The sequence below is a fragment of the Arvicola amphibius genome, chromosome X (genome assembly GCF_903992535.2).
Source record: "Arvicola amphibius chromosome X, mArvAmp1.2, whole genome shotgun sequence".
Lineage (NCBI taxonomy): Eukaryota > Metazoa > Chordata > Mammalia > Rodentia > Cricetidae > Arvicola > Arvicola amphibius.
Genome location: NC_052065.1, coordinates 124,151,284 through 124,169,735, shown reverse-complemented (window position 1 = coordinate 124,169,735; position 18,452 = coordinate 124,151,284). Strand labels below are relative to the sequence as shown.

The 18,452-nt window shown below is 35.7% G+C and overlaps 1 protein-coding gene across 4 annotated transcripts in view; it reads left to right on the top strand.

The window, feature by feature from the left end:
* Atp11c (ATPase phospholipid transporting 11C) overlaps positions 1-18,452 on the top strand; it is a 202,921-nt gene that overhangs the window by 79,624 nt on the left and 104,845 nt on the right. For all 4 annotated transcript variants that reach the window (XM_038316043.1, XM_038316044.1, XM_038316042.1 and 1 more), the window contains exon 2: positions 11,130-11,249. In XM_038316043.1, coding sequence (XP_038171971.1) covers positions 11,130-11,249 — 120 coding nt within the window. The remainder of the gene's footprint in view (positions 1-11,129; positions 11,250-18,452) is intronic.

Here is an 18,452-nt window from a genome sequence, read left to right as displayed (position 1 = left end):
GGTTCTCTAGAGTAGCAGAATTTATAGATTGAATCTCTCTCTCTCTCTCTCAATGATTTATTAGACTAGTTTACAGGCTATGGTCTAATCCAACAATGGCTGGCTATGAATGAAATGTCCAAGAATCCAGTAGTTGCTCAGTTTGGATGTCTCATTTGAATTTTGGTGCATGTTAGAATCCCCAAAAAAGTAGGCTTTAATGCCAGTGAAGGAATGGACTTCCCAGCAAGGTGAGGGCAAGCAGTCAAAGAGCAAAACTCTACATTCCATATTCTTATATAGGCTTCCAACAGAAGGTGTGGCCCAGATTAAAGGTGTATCTTTCCTCCTCAACATCTGGATTAGAAGTGGATCCACTCACTTCAAACCAAGCAAGAAATATCACACAGGTGTGCCCTTCATTTCTGGATTGTAATTTATTCCAGATGTGGTCAATTTGACACCCCAAACTAGCCATCACACATATATTTAACATTTGCTTAAAACCTTTTCCACCTATACCTGCAATTTTCTAGTAATCTCATCCAAAAACATTTGCAGTAAATGATATGTCTGTACTCCACTTGTGAACCCCTTAATGGCCCCTGGTTTTATTTTATGAGATTATAAACTCATACAAGACTCTTCAGGAGCCACCCTATAATCTGTTATCCTGAAGAATGATAGACGGAGAGGGAGGGGAGGGTCCTTTAGAAATATGCTTAACAATGAAATTCCAAAAGCTTCAAAAATCTTATATATGGTCACTACTAAGATATGTAGGCACAACTCTTCTTTTTGCAAAAAGTTACATGTATTTATTTATTGTTTATTCATCCGTCCATCTATCCATCTATTTATTTGTGTGTGTGTGTTTGTGTGTGCATGCCTGTGCAAACACGTGCTCATACGCCACAACGCACTAATGGAGGATTGAAAATCCATCATGTTGGGTCTCCGGGATTGAACTCAGTTTATTAGACCTGGTGTCTAGCACTTTTACCTACTGAGACATCTCACTGGCCCTTGAGTCATTTTGAGAAGTCACATACTAAGGTGTGCCTTATTCTTTCCCTGATTACCTTTCTTTGTTCTTTAAATAAATTCCAACTCTGCTTCATATGGATTCGTACTGAAATTCTTTTCCACTGCATGACTAAGAATATAGTTTGCCCAAATGGAAGTCTTTGAAGAAAAAAAAACTCTAGTTGTTTCCAGCATAAGTATCAAGCTGTACATTTTTCCTCTGCTACTACTGACAAGTTACCAAGCTTTGCTGGATTTTCCTACTTAATCTTTTTATTTATTTATTTATTTACTTACTTACTTAGTTTTTTTTGTGTGTGGGGGGGCACAGTTTATCTGTGTAGCTCTGGCTGTCCTGGAACTTGTTCTGTAGACCAAGCTGGCCTTGAACTCAAAAAGAGATCTACCTACCTCTGCCTCCCTGAGTGCTGGGTTTAAAGGTGTGGGCTGCCTGGCCCTACTCAATCTTTAAACATTAGATTGTCACTTAATGAAGAAACCTACAGCTACTATGCTGTATTATGATTTAGCTGAAAGCATTTTTCATGTTCCAAGCTTGACAGGTATTTTTAATTTTGGCTTTAGATTCTTACAATTGTTCTAGATACCCTTCATGTGCTTTAGAAGCAACCTACTGCTATTTTCCGTCGTATGCTTAAAGTAGAACCACAAACTACTATTTCTCTTACTTGTTAAAAGTTTTGCTTTGTGGAAAGTGACTTGGGGGCAATTTAACTTTTAGTATGATTAGTATTTTGCAGGGAAGGCATACATTTTTTACTATATCCTCAGGTTAAAAAAAACTGTCAAGTAGGTTTGTCTTTAGATGTATTCTTTTTTATAACAATCCTGTGTGCAATTAAAATTCATAATTCCAAGTTGTTTATTAGTTTTTAAATTGCCCTTATGTTAATTAGCCTGTTTTAACTTACAGTTGCTTGTACCTTTGGGTGTGAGGATATGGATGTTGTATTTTAAGAGGGTTAAACCATTTTTTCTCCTCTAATAGGCACATTTGAGAAGGGATTCTTTTTTTCACATGTAATGATTAACATTAAGTAAAATTTGACTGTGATTTAAATTGATGTCTTTAAAGACTTAAAGAACCAATGTACCTTTTAGAGTACAAGATAAATATCCTGAAGGACCTTAATGTTGTCATTTTGTACTCAAACACATTTTGAGAAGATGTTAGTACATGAGTCATTTTTTATTTTATTTTATTTTATTTTATTTTATTTTGGTCTGTATGCTTTTCAAAGTGTTTTATGTATCCTTTTTGCTTAGAAGCTTACAAATATCTTTCATTCCAGTACATTACCCTTTACATGTGGTTTTGAAAATTAATCTTTATTTTCAAACAGTTATTCTTGCTCTTGATTTATTTTATTTTAGAAGTCTTGGCTGAACTGGGTTGCCAAATTGTACATCTGAAGCTGCATTGTAAGATTTCAGTGCTAGATGTATGTATAAATGTTATCCTTAATAAGATCATCTAGTCAAGCCATATGCAAGTTACAGACAAAAACTCCAGTGCCATGGCTTTCCCAAGACACGCACAGACCAATTAGTATCAGAAGGTAATTAAGACCAAGATCTTCTGGTGCCTTTCCTCATAATTGAACTTTAGAAGCAAAAACTTCTACTTGGGCTTATAGCCAAATACTTAATTTTACTTATCTACTTATACTATATAAAGATAGAAACATCATAATTTTACCAGTTATCTCATCTCATATCTTTGAAAGCTCTGCCAGTATGGCCAGTTGTGAATGCTGTGTTTTTCCTGCCAATAGAATCTACCATGGTTATAGCCTAAATGTTTGATGCAGTAAAAAAACTGGAATGGCATTTCCCAAACCATATATTAAATGTGATGCCATGACATATTTTTTAGGGAGAAAGTCCTTTATTTAAATAATCGTGGGAAAGGCTAATTTACACAAAATTAAAGTGCTTCCTTGTAAACTTTTAAAAACTTGCACTATGTAAGTATTCATTGTGAAGCTAGGAGAGGGGGTTATGGACTGGGTTTGGTCCTTCTGTAAGGAACATTATTGTTAACTTGTTCCATGTAATGGATTTTGGGGAAAATTTAATAGTGATTCTGTTATTCTTGACAGTTTATATTTATTGTGGGTTCTTAATTGACAGTCCTTAAAGACAGTGAGGTCTAACAAAGTAAGCAGATATTTTAAAATTTACAAATTATTTATTTGGTCTGCTCTTTCTATGCCTCAGCATACTACAATTTGTCTTTTTTACTTCAAAACTCTTGCTGATTTCTGTAAAATCTAAGCGTCTTGAAGGATAATTAGTCTTGGGGCTGGAGAAATGGCATATAAGTTAAGAGCATTGGCTGCTCTTCCAGAGGACATGTGTTCAAAAATTCCCAACACCCACATGGAAGATCACAGTCATCTGTAACTAGTCCCAGGGGATCTGGCAGCTTCTGGCTTACACTGAAGGACATGTACATGGTGCGTGGATATATATGCAGGTAGAACACCAGTACACAGAAAAGTGAAAGGTTTTAGATTTTTAGAAAAAAAAATAGTCTCTTGAACTGGAGAGATGGCCCAGCAGCTAAGAATATTTTCTGTTCTAGCAGAGGACCAGGTTTGTTTCCCAACACCTACAAAGGTGGCTCACAGCTTCCATACTTCCTGGTGCTGGTGATTCTTTGCCCTTTTCTGGCCTCTGTAATCACCAGGCGCATGTGTGTGGTACGTATACATACCTGCAAGCAAATACTCAAGCACAAAATAAAATTAAATCAGTTTTTGGAAAAGAATAATTATGTCTGGTTTGGTGGTGCATACCTTTAGTTTCAGCAACATTTACAGGGGAGAGACAGGTAGAACTCTGTAAGTTAGAGGGTAGCCTAGTTGGTCTACATAGTGAGTTCAGGATATCTAGGACTGCATAGTAAGTCTCTGTCTCAAAATAGAAGGAGTGGTATGACCATTTAGTCCTTATTGTTCACAGCAACTTCAAAACCTAAGCTTTGGAGAAGGTAAGGAAATATAGAAACAATGGCAATTCTTCAACAGTACTCAAGTGATTATGTACTCTAAGACAAAGGGAGAAAGTAATTACTATTTTGCTGCCAAGATATCAGAGTGACAGTTCTAAAGGACCAATGGTGTGCATTTTGGACAACAGTCTACAAGAGCTCCATGAGTGGCCCTCGTTTACCATCTAGCACAATTTAAATCTGTGGTGGCCCAGTGTTTCAAGTTGTATATTTCTATAGTTACTTAACATCTGCAAAACCTTATCCTTTGTTCACATGAGTAATTCAGCATCATAAAAGGTGATCTCTGTTTATTGAGTTAATCCTACTATAGGTAGTTTTTAGTTGTGTTACCTTTTTAGAGATAAGGTAATTAAGTCAAGTAACAAAAAACTATTTTTCTCAGGTTTCATTCTGAAAACACACACACAGTTGTAAATGTTTCCTAAGAGTATATTTTCTTTGGTTTTGTTCACTCCATATTTTGTTCCCAAATCCTTCAATTGCAAGAAAGATTGTTCTTTTCAAGAACAGACTTTTCTTTAATTAGAACTGATCAAAGAAGTTGGCTATCACTAGCTTGTGAGTCAGAATCCAGAGCTGTGTCTCTTTAAGCCATGTGCCACGATGAAAATCTGTTCTTTTCCTTCCTTTCTTTTGAAAACGAATTTGTAGTAGTGGAGATTGAACCAAAGGCCTTTCTTATACATGCTAGGAAAATACTCTACCACTGAGCTACTTCCCCAGTCAGGCGCATTACATCTAACTTTGGGGGAATGTTAAAAAAAAAAATAAGCTGATAATAGCTGAAATGTGTTATTTTATTAATTACATTTACAAATTGGACTTTTTTCCTAGCTGGTTTGCTTTCTGTTTATTTATCAGCTAGAGTTAAAAAATATATCCATTGGGCTTATTGAAAATACTCCAGTATATATGTAAACGAGTGGACCTTTCTAGGAAATTTCATACCACTTTTGAAATAATAACGATGCTACTGAAATATGAAATGATCCACACCATTGTATATCTTTTTCCTCTCTGTCTGTGCCCTAAACATAACTTTTTTTCCTTTTAATATTTTTTTTCCTTTTCTGAGCTAAACAGTAGTTCTTGAATGAGAATTTATCTCTTCTACGTAATAATTTTATTGTTTGTTTTGCTAGATATTGCCGTTTGCTGTTGAGATATATTGAGATCTTTAAATAATGAGAATTTACCAGCTCCAAATAAACTTTCCACAGAAACCATTTTCTTAGACCTTACATGTGTTTTGTACAAATTTTTGAAGCTTCAGAATTTAGAAATACAGCCATTTCCTTGAGGAAAACCCCAGTGATTCCCAACAAATACCTAGACTGTTCCTCAAACTATTCACAGATCTAAAACTAAAATTTTAGTTAAGCTGGGTAGTAGGCCAAAGCAGGTGTATCTCTTTGTGAGTTTTAGGCCACCCTGGTTCTATATCAGCCAGTGCTACATAGAGATCCAGTTTCAAAAAAATCAAATGTGTGTATGTGCGCGTGTGTGTGCATGCATGTGCACATGTGTTAATTTAAGTTTAGTGAACTTTCCTAAGAAAGGTATTGTCACCATGGTTTGTTTATTGTAGCTAGGGATTAGGGAAAGAAGATGAGAAAAGAATATAGTGCCGTGCCAGGATATTGATATTTGAAAAAAAAAAAAAGATGCTTGAAGTGATACTGCCAAGGCAAATTAGGATCTTTAGAGAAATGTAGCAGGTAGCTGTGAAATGGTAAAATAACAGAGGGCTGGCCACCACAGTGCTGCTTCCAGCTAACTCTTTCAGGTCCTCTAATGCTTCCTTTGGCACCTCCCACAGAAGTACATAAATTCCTCAAACCGAAGTTGGCTTTCATCCTAAGTTCCAGGAAACTTTGCAAGGATCACAAAGATTGGTGCAACTTCTTAATGACTTGCAGCCTTTTCTCTGTGATTTGGCTGCTTTTCTGTTAGAAAATTTCCAGTCAGTATGCAGATGGCCCCATCTTTTACTTCTGCCTCCGAGGTTTGTAATCTGTATTTTATTCTGTTTTCTAGTTACCCAGGGTTGTTTAGTCCAGAAGCCTTCTTCTTGCTTTCTCTTTGTATGCGTATTTATCCATTTTCTGAGGGTATTCATCAATGCTTAGTTGGGTTGCCAGCTTCTCTTTGTCTAATTTTAGAACTTAACTACCTTCCTATTTAGAGTTTTAAGGTTTGTTAAGTGTTTGGAATGAAAAGTGGTGTACAGATACGGTAGCAAGAACATAAGATATTTTGTCACTTTGTAAAGACTTGTTTATGTATGAGTTTTGTCAGGCTATAGACAAGATACGAAAGATACTATAAAGGTAGGTTGCTGTGTACCATTAGGAAGTTTGGGAGATGCAGGCTACATTTTTTAAATAAAGCAACCTCTGAATCATTTTTAAAATTCCTGTTAAAATTGTGAATCACAAATGCTTACAGCATTTTGATCCATATACTCCCTTAAGTATCTTTTAGGAAAGCTGAATTTCATTTACACTTCTGTAGTTCTGGGTTGGGTTGAGAGCATGGTGTTCATGGTGTGGGAATGCTTAGGAATGGTTGTTCATGGTGAACTTTAACTGTTCAGTAGAACACATTTATATTAGAACTTCCAACAAGGTGTTGTTCTTATATATACCCTCCTGTTCTTTTATTTATTTATTGTTTTAGGTATTATGCTTGCAGATTTTGATGTTTGTGTAGAGCTAAAATATATTCCATATAGCAGTGTTTTTACAGTTAAATATGCTGCCACTTGGTAATACCCAAGTTTGTATCCACATAACAATTTCATGTGCTTGTGTTTTTGATAAGATATTTACAAATTTCAATAAACAAGACCACATAATTAAGCTCTAAAGTCAAAGCCAAACAAAATGTTCTATCTAAAAGTTTGCTTTGCTTCCTCTGGTAAAGGAGGAAAACAGCTTGATCACTTTAGAAGTTGCAATAAAAGCAAAATATGAAATGCACATTCTTAAGATTCATTTTTACATTGTGACTGTAAGTTAATGTCAGGATTATTCACCTTGGTTTGTTGCAGTGGAGCAAGCATGGAAACCTTAATCAATTGACCACTGAATACATTATAATAATTTCAACCAAGAAGCTTAATACACTGCAGTCATTCCCTGGCAGCCTACTGTTCTTTTCCCTGTACTGCTCCCCTCAAATCTTGGGATAGTAATCTGACTTTGGGAGGCTTTTAAATAGGTGTTTTGACTTTTGAGCAAATTTTTTTCAACTTTGAGGTAATTTGTCCATTTTCAGATTTACTGTGCAGTTAAAAAAAGTACTAATGCTTTAAAGAAGAAAATAGCTTTGGGTTGGAGTGTGAATAGTTTAAAATCATTTCCGTGTCTTCAAATTTTTTAGCTATATATATATATATATATATATATATATATATATATATATATATATATATATTCTATATTTATGGGTGTCTTGCTTGCCTGTATGTATATCTGCATCAAGTACATGCCTGGTGCCTGAGGAAGTCAAAAGAAGACATCAGATTTCCTGGAAGCTGCCCCATGTGTACTGAAATCGAGCCTTAGACGCTCTGGAAGAGCAGCCTCTGCTTTTAACTGCTGAACCATCTCTCCAGCTCTTTTCAAGTTTTAATTAGTAATTTTGTTCATTTTTACTTATAGGAACTCAGAGACAAGGCTGACCAATAAAAACAAATATGTAATTATCAAATATGTAAATATGTATTAATGATGTGTCATTAAGATAGAGTTGGTGCTAGTCTATTTCAGGTTTAAACAATAATATTTCTAAAGACATTTGGATGGGACTTAGTCCAACACAGAATGAACTCCTTATGAAAGTCAAGACTGTATTGGTGACAGGAATTACATACTTCTAGACCAAGGCTACATTGTCTGCCTTCCAACGTTGATTGTTTTTTAGTGCTTCCTTTTTGAATTTCTTTGTTCTGGCAAAAGTATCTATTTTATTCAAAATCATGGTAAGCAACACTAAAGTTTTAACACTACATGGCAACAAGTGGAAAGGTACAGTAAATGTATACAAATTCAGAGTTGTCATTTTATGTGAGCTAAACTACATTGCACAGTTGCAGGAAATGCAAAGAGAGATTACAGTTTCATTAAAATTAGGGTAAAACAGGCACAGAAAAGACACCTGCTTCATATCACCCCATCTCCAGTCCTCAGAAAGTTTCAAATCCAAACCTTTCCTAGAGTAAAAGACCTATTTTGATAAATTTGAAAAGTGGATATTATACAGCTTCTTATTGCCATCTAACAACCACTTCTAGGAGCTAGACATTAATATATACCTACTTGGCACATAATTTCAATCCATTTTCTTGAATTTTTGGATACAGATATCACTTAAGCATTATTTCACAGAGATCCGAGAGATGTGTGTGTAAACCTCTTAGTAAAATTGTTAGTATCATTCAGTTGTAGAGGATTCCTAAAAAGATGTGCGTAAAAATTATATGTTTTACTTCGGAGGACCAATGAAGTTGAAGACAATTTAAAATTGGGAAAGTACTAGTTCATTTTCATCTTAATCTAATTAGTAGCCACTGTAGAGGGGAGAAGCCATATTGGCAGTGCAAGAAGCATACTGCTCTACTGACCCTCTATCCTTCCTTTTCCTAGTCCTCATCCCTCTTTCTGCTTTAATTTTTTATTTCCTTTGTATGGGTGTACTGTCTGCATGTATATCAGTGTACCATGTGCACAATCTGGGGCAACAGGGCAGGAAATTTAGAAACAACAGACACACATACAAAAAAATTCTGGGATTGGGTAGACTGTGGAATCTGGTGGAGACACACCAACAGCCGCCACCAGGAAACCCATCATATTTATTTATAAATCTGAATTGAGGAGGTGGGTTTGTTGTGTACAGCTGAATGAGGAAGCTGGTTTAGCTTATCTAGTAGAGAGCAGGTCAGCATAGGGAAGCAGTCTCAGGCTACAAACATCCGGGAAGAGGAAGCTACAGTAGACATTTTCTGCACATACTATCAGTATCCACACATGAACTGGGGAAGCCTTTGTAATTTCCCTGAGCCTGAATCAGGGAAAGCTTTGCCAGTCTCATTGGTCTGAGGCATTGGGGTACTTGACATGCATGTTCATGTAAATAACACACATTCAATCGGCACTTCCTCTGCTCCCCACAGTTAACCTCTACTTGCTTTTTAAAAATGTGTTTATTTTTATGGTCGTATAAACCCAGGAACTTATATGAAATAGGCAAGCACTCTACTACTGAGATCAACACCACACCTGAGTGTCTCTGTTAGTGTTTTCCAATTATTTTTGGTTGACACTGTACAAATTTGAAGGCAGTGCTTTATTTGTTTCATAAGCTTGAGTTAAAAGTAGCAAAACAGAGATGCTTTTTACTCAGGGTGATTATTACTTATTAAGGTAAATTTTACAAATAATATCTTCAGAAGACACAAATGCAGACAGTAATATATACAAATACAGTAAATATTTGGAAAACTTCAAAATTTCTAAGTAGTCTTTTAACATTATTTAAGATTGATATCTTTGACATTTGAATAACTCAACAAACACTTTGTTGTTAGTATTTTAAAATATTGTAATTGAGAAATTATTAAAAATAAGAATAAGGATCTAAGATAATAATTTTTTACCAGTATAGTTAGAAACTGTTTCTAGTAGAATACTATCAAAGACTATTTTGTATATATAAGAAAATGTATTCTATTTCAAACAATAGAAGATTGAAGAGATGATAAATTGGTAGAGAGCACTGCTGTTCTTCCAGAAGACCCAAGTTTGGTTCCCAGCATCCAAATGGCAGTTCACAACCATCCATAATTCCATTTACAAAGGATCAAGTATCCTATTGTGGCCTCCTTGGGCACAGTGCAACAGACATACATTCAGATAAAACATCCATACATATAAAATAAACATTTTAATTTTTTTAAAATAGAGAACTGTGAAGTCCCAGAAAGTTTTACATATACTAGAACATTACTCTGAGTCTTTTCAATACAGTGAGTCTATTCTTAAAAGATATTTTAAAAAGCACTAGAAATATATTGTTTTAAGTGAGACTTTAGGATAATAGAATCTGGGAGGTCACAAGGAAGTTTTCTTATAAAGGAAAAGAATCATACGGGGTTTTTTTTTGTAGAAAGGTGATCTTTCTATTAATAGGATTTCTGACATGTTTAGAAATAATTTGCATTGTAGTTTCTCTTCTCTGATATGTTTGTTGACAAGAAGGTCCTCAGAAGTTGTATAATAAATAAATATTCCCATTCTATTTTTTTCTAAGTTAGCATGTTGTTATAAACATAATAGTTGAGCTTTATTTGTACTGTAGGTGAAATAATATGGCTGGCACTAAAAATATAGTATTTCTTTAGTATGCCTTCCCAAATTTCACTAGCATAAATTGACAGTAGATTGATTAAATTTACCATGTATTTTAGGAGAACTAAAGAATTGCAATTACTTAACTATTCAAATGGGTTCAAGATATCTTTAAACCTTTTTCGGGGGCAATCAGAAAAAAACTCTCTTAAGGGAGCCACAGCATGCTGCCAGCAAGCAAAGCCCAGGTTTTTAAGTGGATTTGGTTGGCCACATTGGCGCCAGAAACTGTATTAATTAAATCACTGCTTGGCCCATTATCTCTAGCTTCTTATTGGCTATGTCTTACATATTAATTTATCCCATTTCTATTCATCTGTGTATCACCACGTGGCTGTGGACCAGCTAAAGTTTTAGCATGTCTGTCTCTGGCAGCAGCAACATGGCTTCTCCCTGACTCTGCCTCCTTTCTCCCAGCATTTAGTTTAGGTTTTCCTGCCTAGCTCTGTTCCTCTATAGCTCTGCTATAGGCCCAAAGCAGTTCCTTTATTAACCAATAATATTCACAGCATACAGAGGGAAATCCCACATTATAAGAGATTTGTGGATTTTAATTTCTTGACAAGGTTTTCACCTTTCCCTGCTACTCTGATTCTCCAGAGTTCTAAGCATGGTGAAAACATAGAGAAATATGGTGAAAAGCTGACTTTCTCCTTCTTTCTCTTGGTTAGTGCGCTGGAGAAGAGAAACGAGTTGGTACACGCACAGTATTTGTTGGCAATCATCCCATTTCAGGAACAGAAGCTTACAGTGCACAAAGATTTTGTGATAATAGAATAGTCTCCTCTAAGGTAAGTTGTGTTTCTTTTTTAAACTCTCCAGATGCTCATATAAAGTTGCATATTTTTATTTATGCTTCTAATGAAGCTGCTTCTTTTACATTTGTGTATACACATAGTCATATACTTCTACAAATCATAATAATAACTGTAGTAATTATTCCTCCAAAAAATAGTTTAGTTTTTAAGAAGCCTATCATTTTTTCTGGTTATAACTTTCACTTGCCCTCCTTTATGATTCACAGTTCCTGTTGATTGTGCGTATTACGTTAGGCCTTAAAATGTGCTACAAGTAATTATTATTGTGCTTAGAAGGGGTATCTTTCAGTGGTCAAACATTTGCCAACCAACATTGTGCAGATTTGTGGGGCTTAGTAATTTATTTATGTAAAGCTTTCTGAATTCCTTTGAAAGGATTAGTCTGTACATGATTTCCATTCTTTTGGATGGTGCTTAGTGACTTTCATTTGCATATCTTCTCTTTCCTAACTTCTGACTTGTATTTCTAGCTCCTAAAAAAGGCCTGTATACTGCTTGACCTATCACCTATAAAATTTAATAACAATAGCCATCACTTTTGGGCTAATGGTCTTATTTCAGTGTGCTATAAGCTAAGAGCAGTGGCCTACATGTTTGATATGTATTTAAATCTTGATAAAATATTCACTAGCTATATCATCTTTGTCAAATTAAAATACAATTTATGAAATGGCTAATACTTTATATGTAAAAACACTTCTTAAAGCTTTTAGTACTCAGTAGTTATTGCTCTGCTAATATTAATTTACTGGTCTTTATTGCTGGCAGACCAGGCAAGATGTTAGGTAGTAAACGACTGGTTTACTATCATCTCTTGTAGCACAGAACATATTTTGATAATGTTCTTGCTTCCAAATGAAGCTTGGAAAGGGAGAGCTAAAACATTAGTGAAATTTAGTTCAGTGTACACTTGAAGTCAGTTAGGACCTGTAACCCCAAATCATATCCTTCCTTTAATAATACACCACTTTTTGGTATTCAAATATTCCTTTGGTTTCTCCTTTAGGTAATGACATAATGAAAATTGTTTTTGTTAAAAGATTAAGATGTAAAATATAGTCAGAAGCAGACAGATGTCTGTGAGTTCCAGGACAGCCAGGATTGTATTGTATGAGACCTGATCTCTACAGAAAAAGAAAAGATTAATATGTAAAATATAAATGTGAAAACTGAGTAGCCCACTGAACAGATATGTATGTAGCCATGTAGAATACTGTGATATATCAGATAAAATGTTGATTTTCTTTTAGTCTTAAAGTCCTGTCCCAGAAATTTTATTCTCAGTCAGGGGTTACTTGTGTCTGTGACAGGATCTCACTGTGTAGCCCTTGCTATCCTGGAACTCATTATGTATGCCTATAGGCCTAGACTGGCCTCACACTCACTGAGATCTGCCTGCCTCTGCTTCCCAAGTGCTGGGATTAAAGGAGTGTATCAATACAAGTGACTAAAGTATAGATTTTTAATCTCCAATTTAGGGTAGGAAAAAATAAGGCACAGAGAAAATAATTCTCTCAAAATATTTCCCACTTAGACTTGGATAGGAAGTTAAAATAGTTTAACTTGGACCTTAATTCTCTTATCCATAAAATAGGTCTATTGAATTGTTCGTTTTATGAGATTGTAGTGAGGATGAAAAGAAATGATACACAGAAAACATTTACCACTATGTTTGGAATTGTTAACACCTAGTAAATGTTATGTCTTATTGTGTTCATGGGATTATTCCAGTACATTACTGTTGATGTTTTTGGATTCTTGTGATTTGAATGTATGGAGAGAGTCCTTTTTAGTAGAGGGCCTTTGGATCTACTCTGGAGAAACTTAACAATTTTATAATTGTAATTTATCTTCCTCACATTACCTTTTGGTTCCATATATTTGTACCATACTCTTTGAATTGAATAAATACACAGTTTATAGACTATGCTAGCTGTCTTCCAACTTTGTAGCAAGTGTTACTTTCCTTTCTCTACTTTGTCATAAAAATAACTCTTGTTTTTGGTGCTTTTTTTCATTACGAATAACCTCCTGTAGAGCCAATGTATCGGGAAATAAATGTTGTTAATACAGGGAGCACTGAAGAAAACACTTTGACCTTTAAATTTTATTTACTTATAAAATTAGTGTCTATTTTTCTTCTGGGAACACAAATATTTCCTTAGAAAAGAAATGTCCCTTGAGGTGTTACTAATTTAAAGTATTCTGTGCAGAGTTTTGGTTATCACCAGAATTTTGTAGCTGATGAAAAATTGGAAATTCCCTTCCTTAACAAAAAGAGCATTAATTGCACTGCTGTTGTTCTTTAGGGCTTTTTTTTACTTTGGTTTTGATTCTTTGGTTGGTGTTTGGTTTGTTTGTTTTTCCAGTTTCTGAGCTTTAGAGTGCCATCAGTGAAATGATCAGTGAGTTATGCATAGTTGATTTAGAAAGTTAAACTTGACTCAAATCAGAGTTTTAGGTCTAAATTTACACTATCGTTTTTCCCTTATTTAAAAAACTGAATTGAGAAAATAAGAAGAAAAAAATTGAATTGAGACCTGTAAAATGGCTCAGTGTACCCATAAGGCACTACCAAACCTGATGACCTGGGATTCAGTCCTTGGGACCTACACTGACTCCCATCAGTTGTCCCCTGACCTTCACATGCACACACACTGTGGCACACATTTGTGTTCTCTTGCATACACATAAAACAAATAAACCAGAGTCATCAATAGTACAATTTATTAAAACTGAGAGAACTTCTTTCTTTCAGTTGTGTCTGACACACTAAAAATAACCTTTAAGTTTTACTAATTTCTGATTCAATTTTCGTCAGCAACTTTATTGCTTTTGAGAGGTTCAGAATTTACAGTGGGTAGAACAGTGTGATAAATAAAAGTTTTGTGTGGCATTGTTAGTAAAAGTGAAGGTAGATTGCAAAGCTCAAAATTCCATTTAATGCTAACATAAAGGAAAATTAATAATAACTTGAGTATAGTAATGTAGCAAAGTGAACAGTTACTAATATAGAACTTACTATAAAATTAGTCTTGCTTTTTTAATTCTATTGCATCCATGTGTATGTAGTAGTTAGAGAAGGTTATGTACTTTGTGTAGTTCAGCTTGCTGATAACTTTATCGGTTAATTTTTAAATAGTTACTATTTCATTTTTACCTGTGTCCCTGTTCCTTTTTGTTGTTTGTTTGCTTTTGACAAGGTTTTGTTATTTAGCCAAAATTGGCTTTTGTATGTAGTCCAGGCTGTCCTTGAACTCCTGGCAATCCTCCTACCTCACCTTCCTGAGTGTTAAGAATACAGACATGTGCTGCCCCATCTAACTTGGTTCCACTTTGCTGTTCCAATACAGAAACATTAGAACACATTACTTGGAGCTTTATCCTCAGCATTCTTAGTGCTAAGTAAAAACCTTGGTGAAATTTATGTAAAATCAGCTCCCCCCACCCTCATCTCTGGTGCTTGGAATCAAGCATAAAACTACATGCATGTTGGATAATCACTTTGTCACTGAGCTATACATACCTCATACTCCAGACCCAATCAAGTAAAGCTCAAAGCCTTTAGTCTATTAGTTCATTTTTATTTCAACATTTGGAGATTTATTTGATGGAAAAATTTGTTTTTAAATTCTTTTAGATAGTAGATACTTGAGGCAGTAACACAACTTTATCATATAGTTATTAGTTTTAGAAGCCATGTGTATGTAACAACTACACAATAGTGAAAAATACTCTATAGAAACTACTTGCAGGTTAAGGAGATGGCTCAACAGTTAAGAACACTGGCTCTTCTTTAAGAGGTTCTGAGTTCAATTCCCCCACCACCCAAATAGCAGCTCACAACTGTCTCACATTGTAGTTCCCTTTGACTGTAGTCCCCATGGGTTAGAATGCCCTCTTCTCGTATACAAACATGCAGACAAAACACCCATATACATAAAATAATACCTAAATAAATGTAAAAAAATTAAAAACAAGCTAAAACCTAAGTTCCTGGGTATACCTGTGAGGTATTTTAGCCCACTTGTGGTGGTGAATGCCTTTAATTCCAGCACTCAGGATGCAGAGACAGGGAGATCTCTGTGAGTTCGAGGCCTGCCTAGCCTACAGAATGAGTTTCAGGACAGCCAAAACAAAACAAAATTTGCAGTGCTGGTATTTCTGTGTAGAAGCAGTTGAACATGTTCTTAAATATTTGGGCTGACTTTTAACTTTATCCTTCCATGCTAAAATATTCTAGTTGGGGATTGGAGAGACAACTCAACAGTTAAGAGCACTACCTCTTCCTAACATCAACATGGAGGCTCCCAACTTTCTGTAACTCCAGTCCCAAGGGTCTCAAATGTCTCTTCTGGCCTCTATAGGCACCACACACACACACACACACACACACACACACACACAGTACATAGACATATATACAGGCAAAAAAAATACCTATATACATAAAATATAAGTAAATTATTTCTAAAATTAGCATAAAGATTCATTCACTCAATCTTCTAGGCAAGAACTTAGGATAGAAAATCCATTTTCATCACTGTATTTAAAATAACTGGTATTTGCATTTTCTTCCTGTGATTGGCATTGTTTTTGGTTTGTAACCGCAGACCAAGTCTGACAGTCTAGTTTTAAGATAAACAATTAAATTTTAATAACTTCATGTATATATCTACAGTTCCACTTTTATTCTAAATAGAAAGCTCTTTAAAAAGAATTCTCTTAATCTGTGCTAAAGTATTTGTTTCAATGTGTAGAATAAATAATTGTATCCTGATTTGCCTTTTAATTAATTAAATCAGTGATTTAAATGGCCAGTGTACAAATTTTACTCATGATTTCTTGATTTAAAAGTCTCAGTAGTGGCTTGACAAGTGTAGTCCTAGGACTTGATAGGCCAAAGCAGAGGATTGCCCTGACTTTGAGGTTAGCCTGGGCTGTATGTAGAATGAGACCCTGCCTGAAACAAATATCATGTGTTTCTTGCCAGCCACCATGACGAGAGGACACTAATTTTATAAGTAATAGCTATGTAAAGCACTGATCTGAATCCTTAGTATTGCAAAACAACAGCAGTAGCCTAACAGGACTAGATCAAAAAATGGTTCCCCTTGATCTGTTAATATTACCCCAATAAGGACATTTAAGTGGCCTTAATGCTTATCTGTTTAATTTTTTTTTAGTGTTTAGTTTGAGAACAGAAGGTTAGTGTCCTAGTTCAGCTATTAGCAGTTTATTAGAGTTCAGCTTTCATTTATTTATTTATTTATTTACTTGAAATTAAAATGGCAGTTAAATGCCAATTTTGGATTATAATGGTTTCAAAGCAACTCTATCAGTGGTTTTAAATGCTTATCTTTTTTATCAAAGCAAATTTGAGAATATCATGAAAAATGTGAATTCTTTCTCTCAAATAATAGACATTTCAGACAGCACTTAATTTTTTCACATTTTATTATTTTTTTTAAAAAAAGAAAGCAAACTATTCTTTTCCTATTACGTACCAATCCCAGTTCTCCCTTTCCCACCTTCCATCCCCTCTACCTTCCCCCCCACCTCACCCCACCCCCATCCACTCCTCAAAGATGGTAAGACACATTGCTTTGGGGAAAGTCCGAGACTCTCTTTACTATATCTAGGCCGAGCAAGGTATCCATCCAAAGGGAATGGGTTCCCAAAAGGCCAGTACATGCAGTAGGGACAAATCCTGGTGCCACGACCAGTGGCCCCTCAGTCTGCCTCAGCCATGCAACTGACACCCACATTCAGAGGATCTAGTTTGGTCCTGTGCTTGTTCCTTACTTGTCCAGCTGGAGTTGGTGAGCTCCCATTAGCTAAGGTAAAATGTTTCAGAGATAGCACTTAATTTTATGGTTGGTTGATTGGTTTGTGGCATTCTGTAGCGCAGACAGACCTGAAACCCAAAGTGATCCGGCTGCATCTGTCTGTCAGTGCTAGGCTTAAAGGTGGCCCTGGCATTTCTTCATTTACTAAAAAAGATTTATTTTATGAATGTTTTGCCTGTGTACATGCATGTGATTTTGTGTGTGTGTGTGTGTGTGTGTGTGTGTACTACATGCATGCTTGGTGCTTTCTGATGATCAGAGGGAATATAAGATACTTATGAGCCATTATGTGGGTGCTGGGAAATGAACCCTGTTCTTATGTAAGAACAGGTATTCTTGACCACTAAGCCATGTACCACTTCCCTGGTCCTCTCTAAGGTACTCTTTTGACCTCAGATTTATTCTCCCTGTTGACTGTTGATTGTTATCTTAGTTCTATTACTGTGATAAGACACCATGACTGTCGCAACTTTGCTGGGGTGGGGAGTAGAGTAGGATTTACTTCACCTTATAGTTTATTATCATGAAGGGAAGTCAGGACAGAAACTCAAAGCATGAACCTGGAGGTACGAATTGAAGACCTTGAAGGATTGCTGCTTACTGGCTTGTTCTTCCTGGCATGCTCAGTTTGCTTTCTTATACACCCTAGTACCAGCTCCCCTGGGAGGACACTACCCATAGGCTTGCTTAAAGGTCATTCTTATGGAGGCACTTTCTCACTTGCAGTTCCCTCTTGTCAGGTGACTCAAGCTTGGGTCAAGTTGACATATTTTTTTTTTTTTTTCCGAGACAGGGTTTCTCTGTGTAGCTTTGGTGCCTGTCCTGGAACTCACTCTGTAGACGAGGATGTCCTCAAACTCACAGAGATCCGACTGCCTCTGCCTCCCTAATGCTGGGATCAAAGGCATGTGCCAACACTGTCTGGCCAGCCCAGTTCTACTGTAACTGCTTACCTCCATTTGTCTTCTTTCTCTTGAGATTCTCTGGACTTTGAGAGCCCCTAAGCCTTGTTTAAAGGAGATGTTAGGGGCCAACAAGATGGCTCAGGCAGTAAAAGGGACTTGCCATGTAAGCCTGACAACTGGAATATGATGCCTGGGACCCACATAAAGTTTTGGAAGGAGAGACATCCTGCCACAAAATTATCATCTGATCTCCACACGCACACCATAGCCCATTCACCCCCCCCCACCACAAAATAAATACATAAAATTGTTTAAAATAAAATTTAAAAACTTAAACTATTAGCAGTAAATTTCCATATACTCTGTCATATTCTGAGACTTTAGCTTTCCAGTCCTTTATCAATGGATATCATGATATGCAA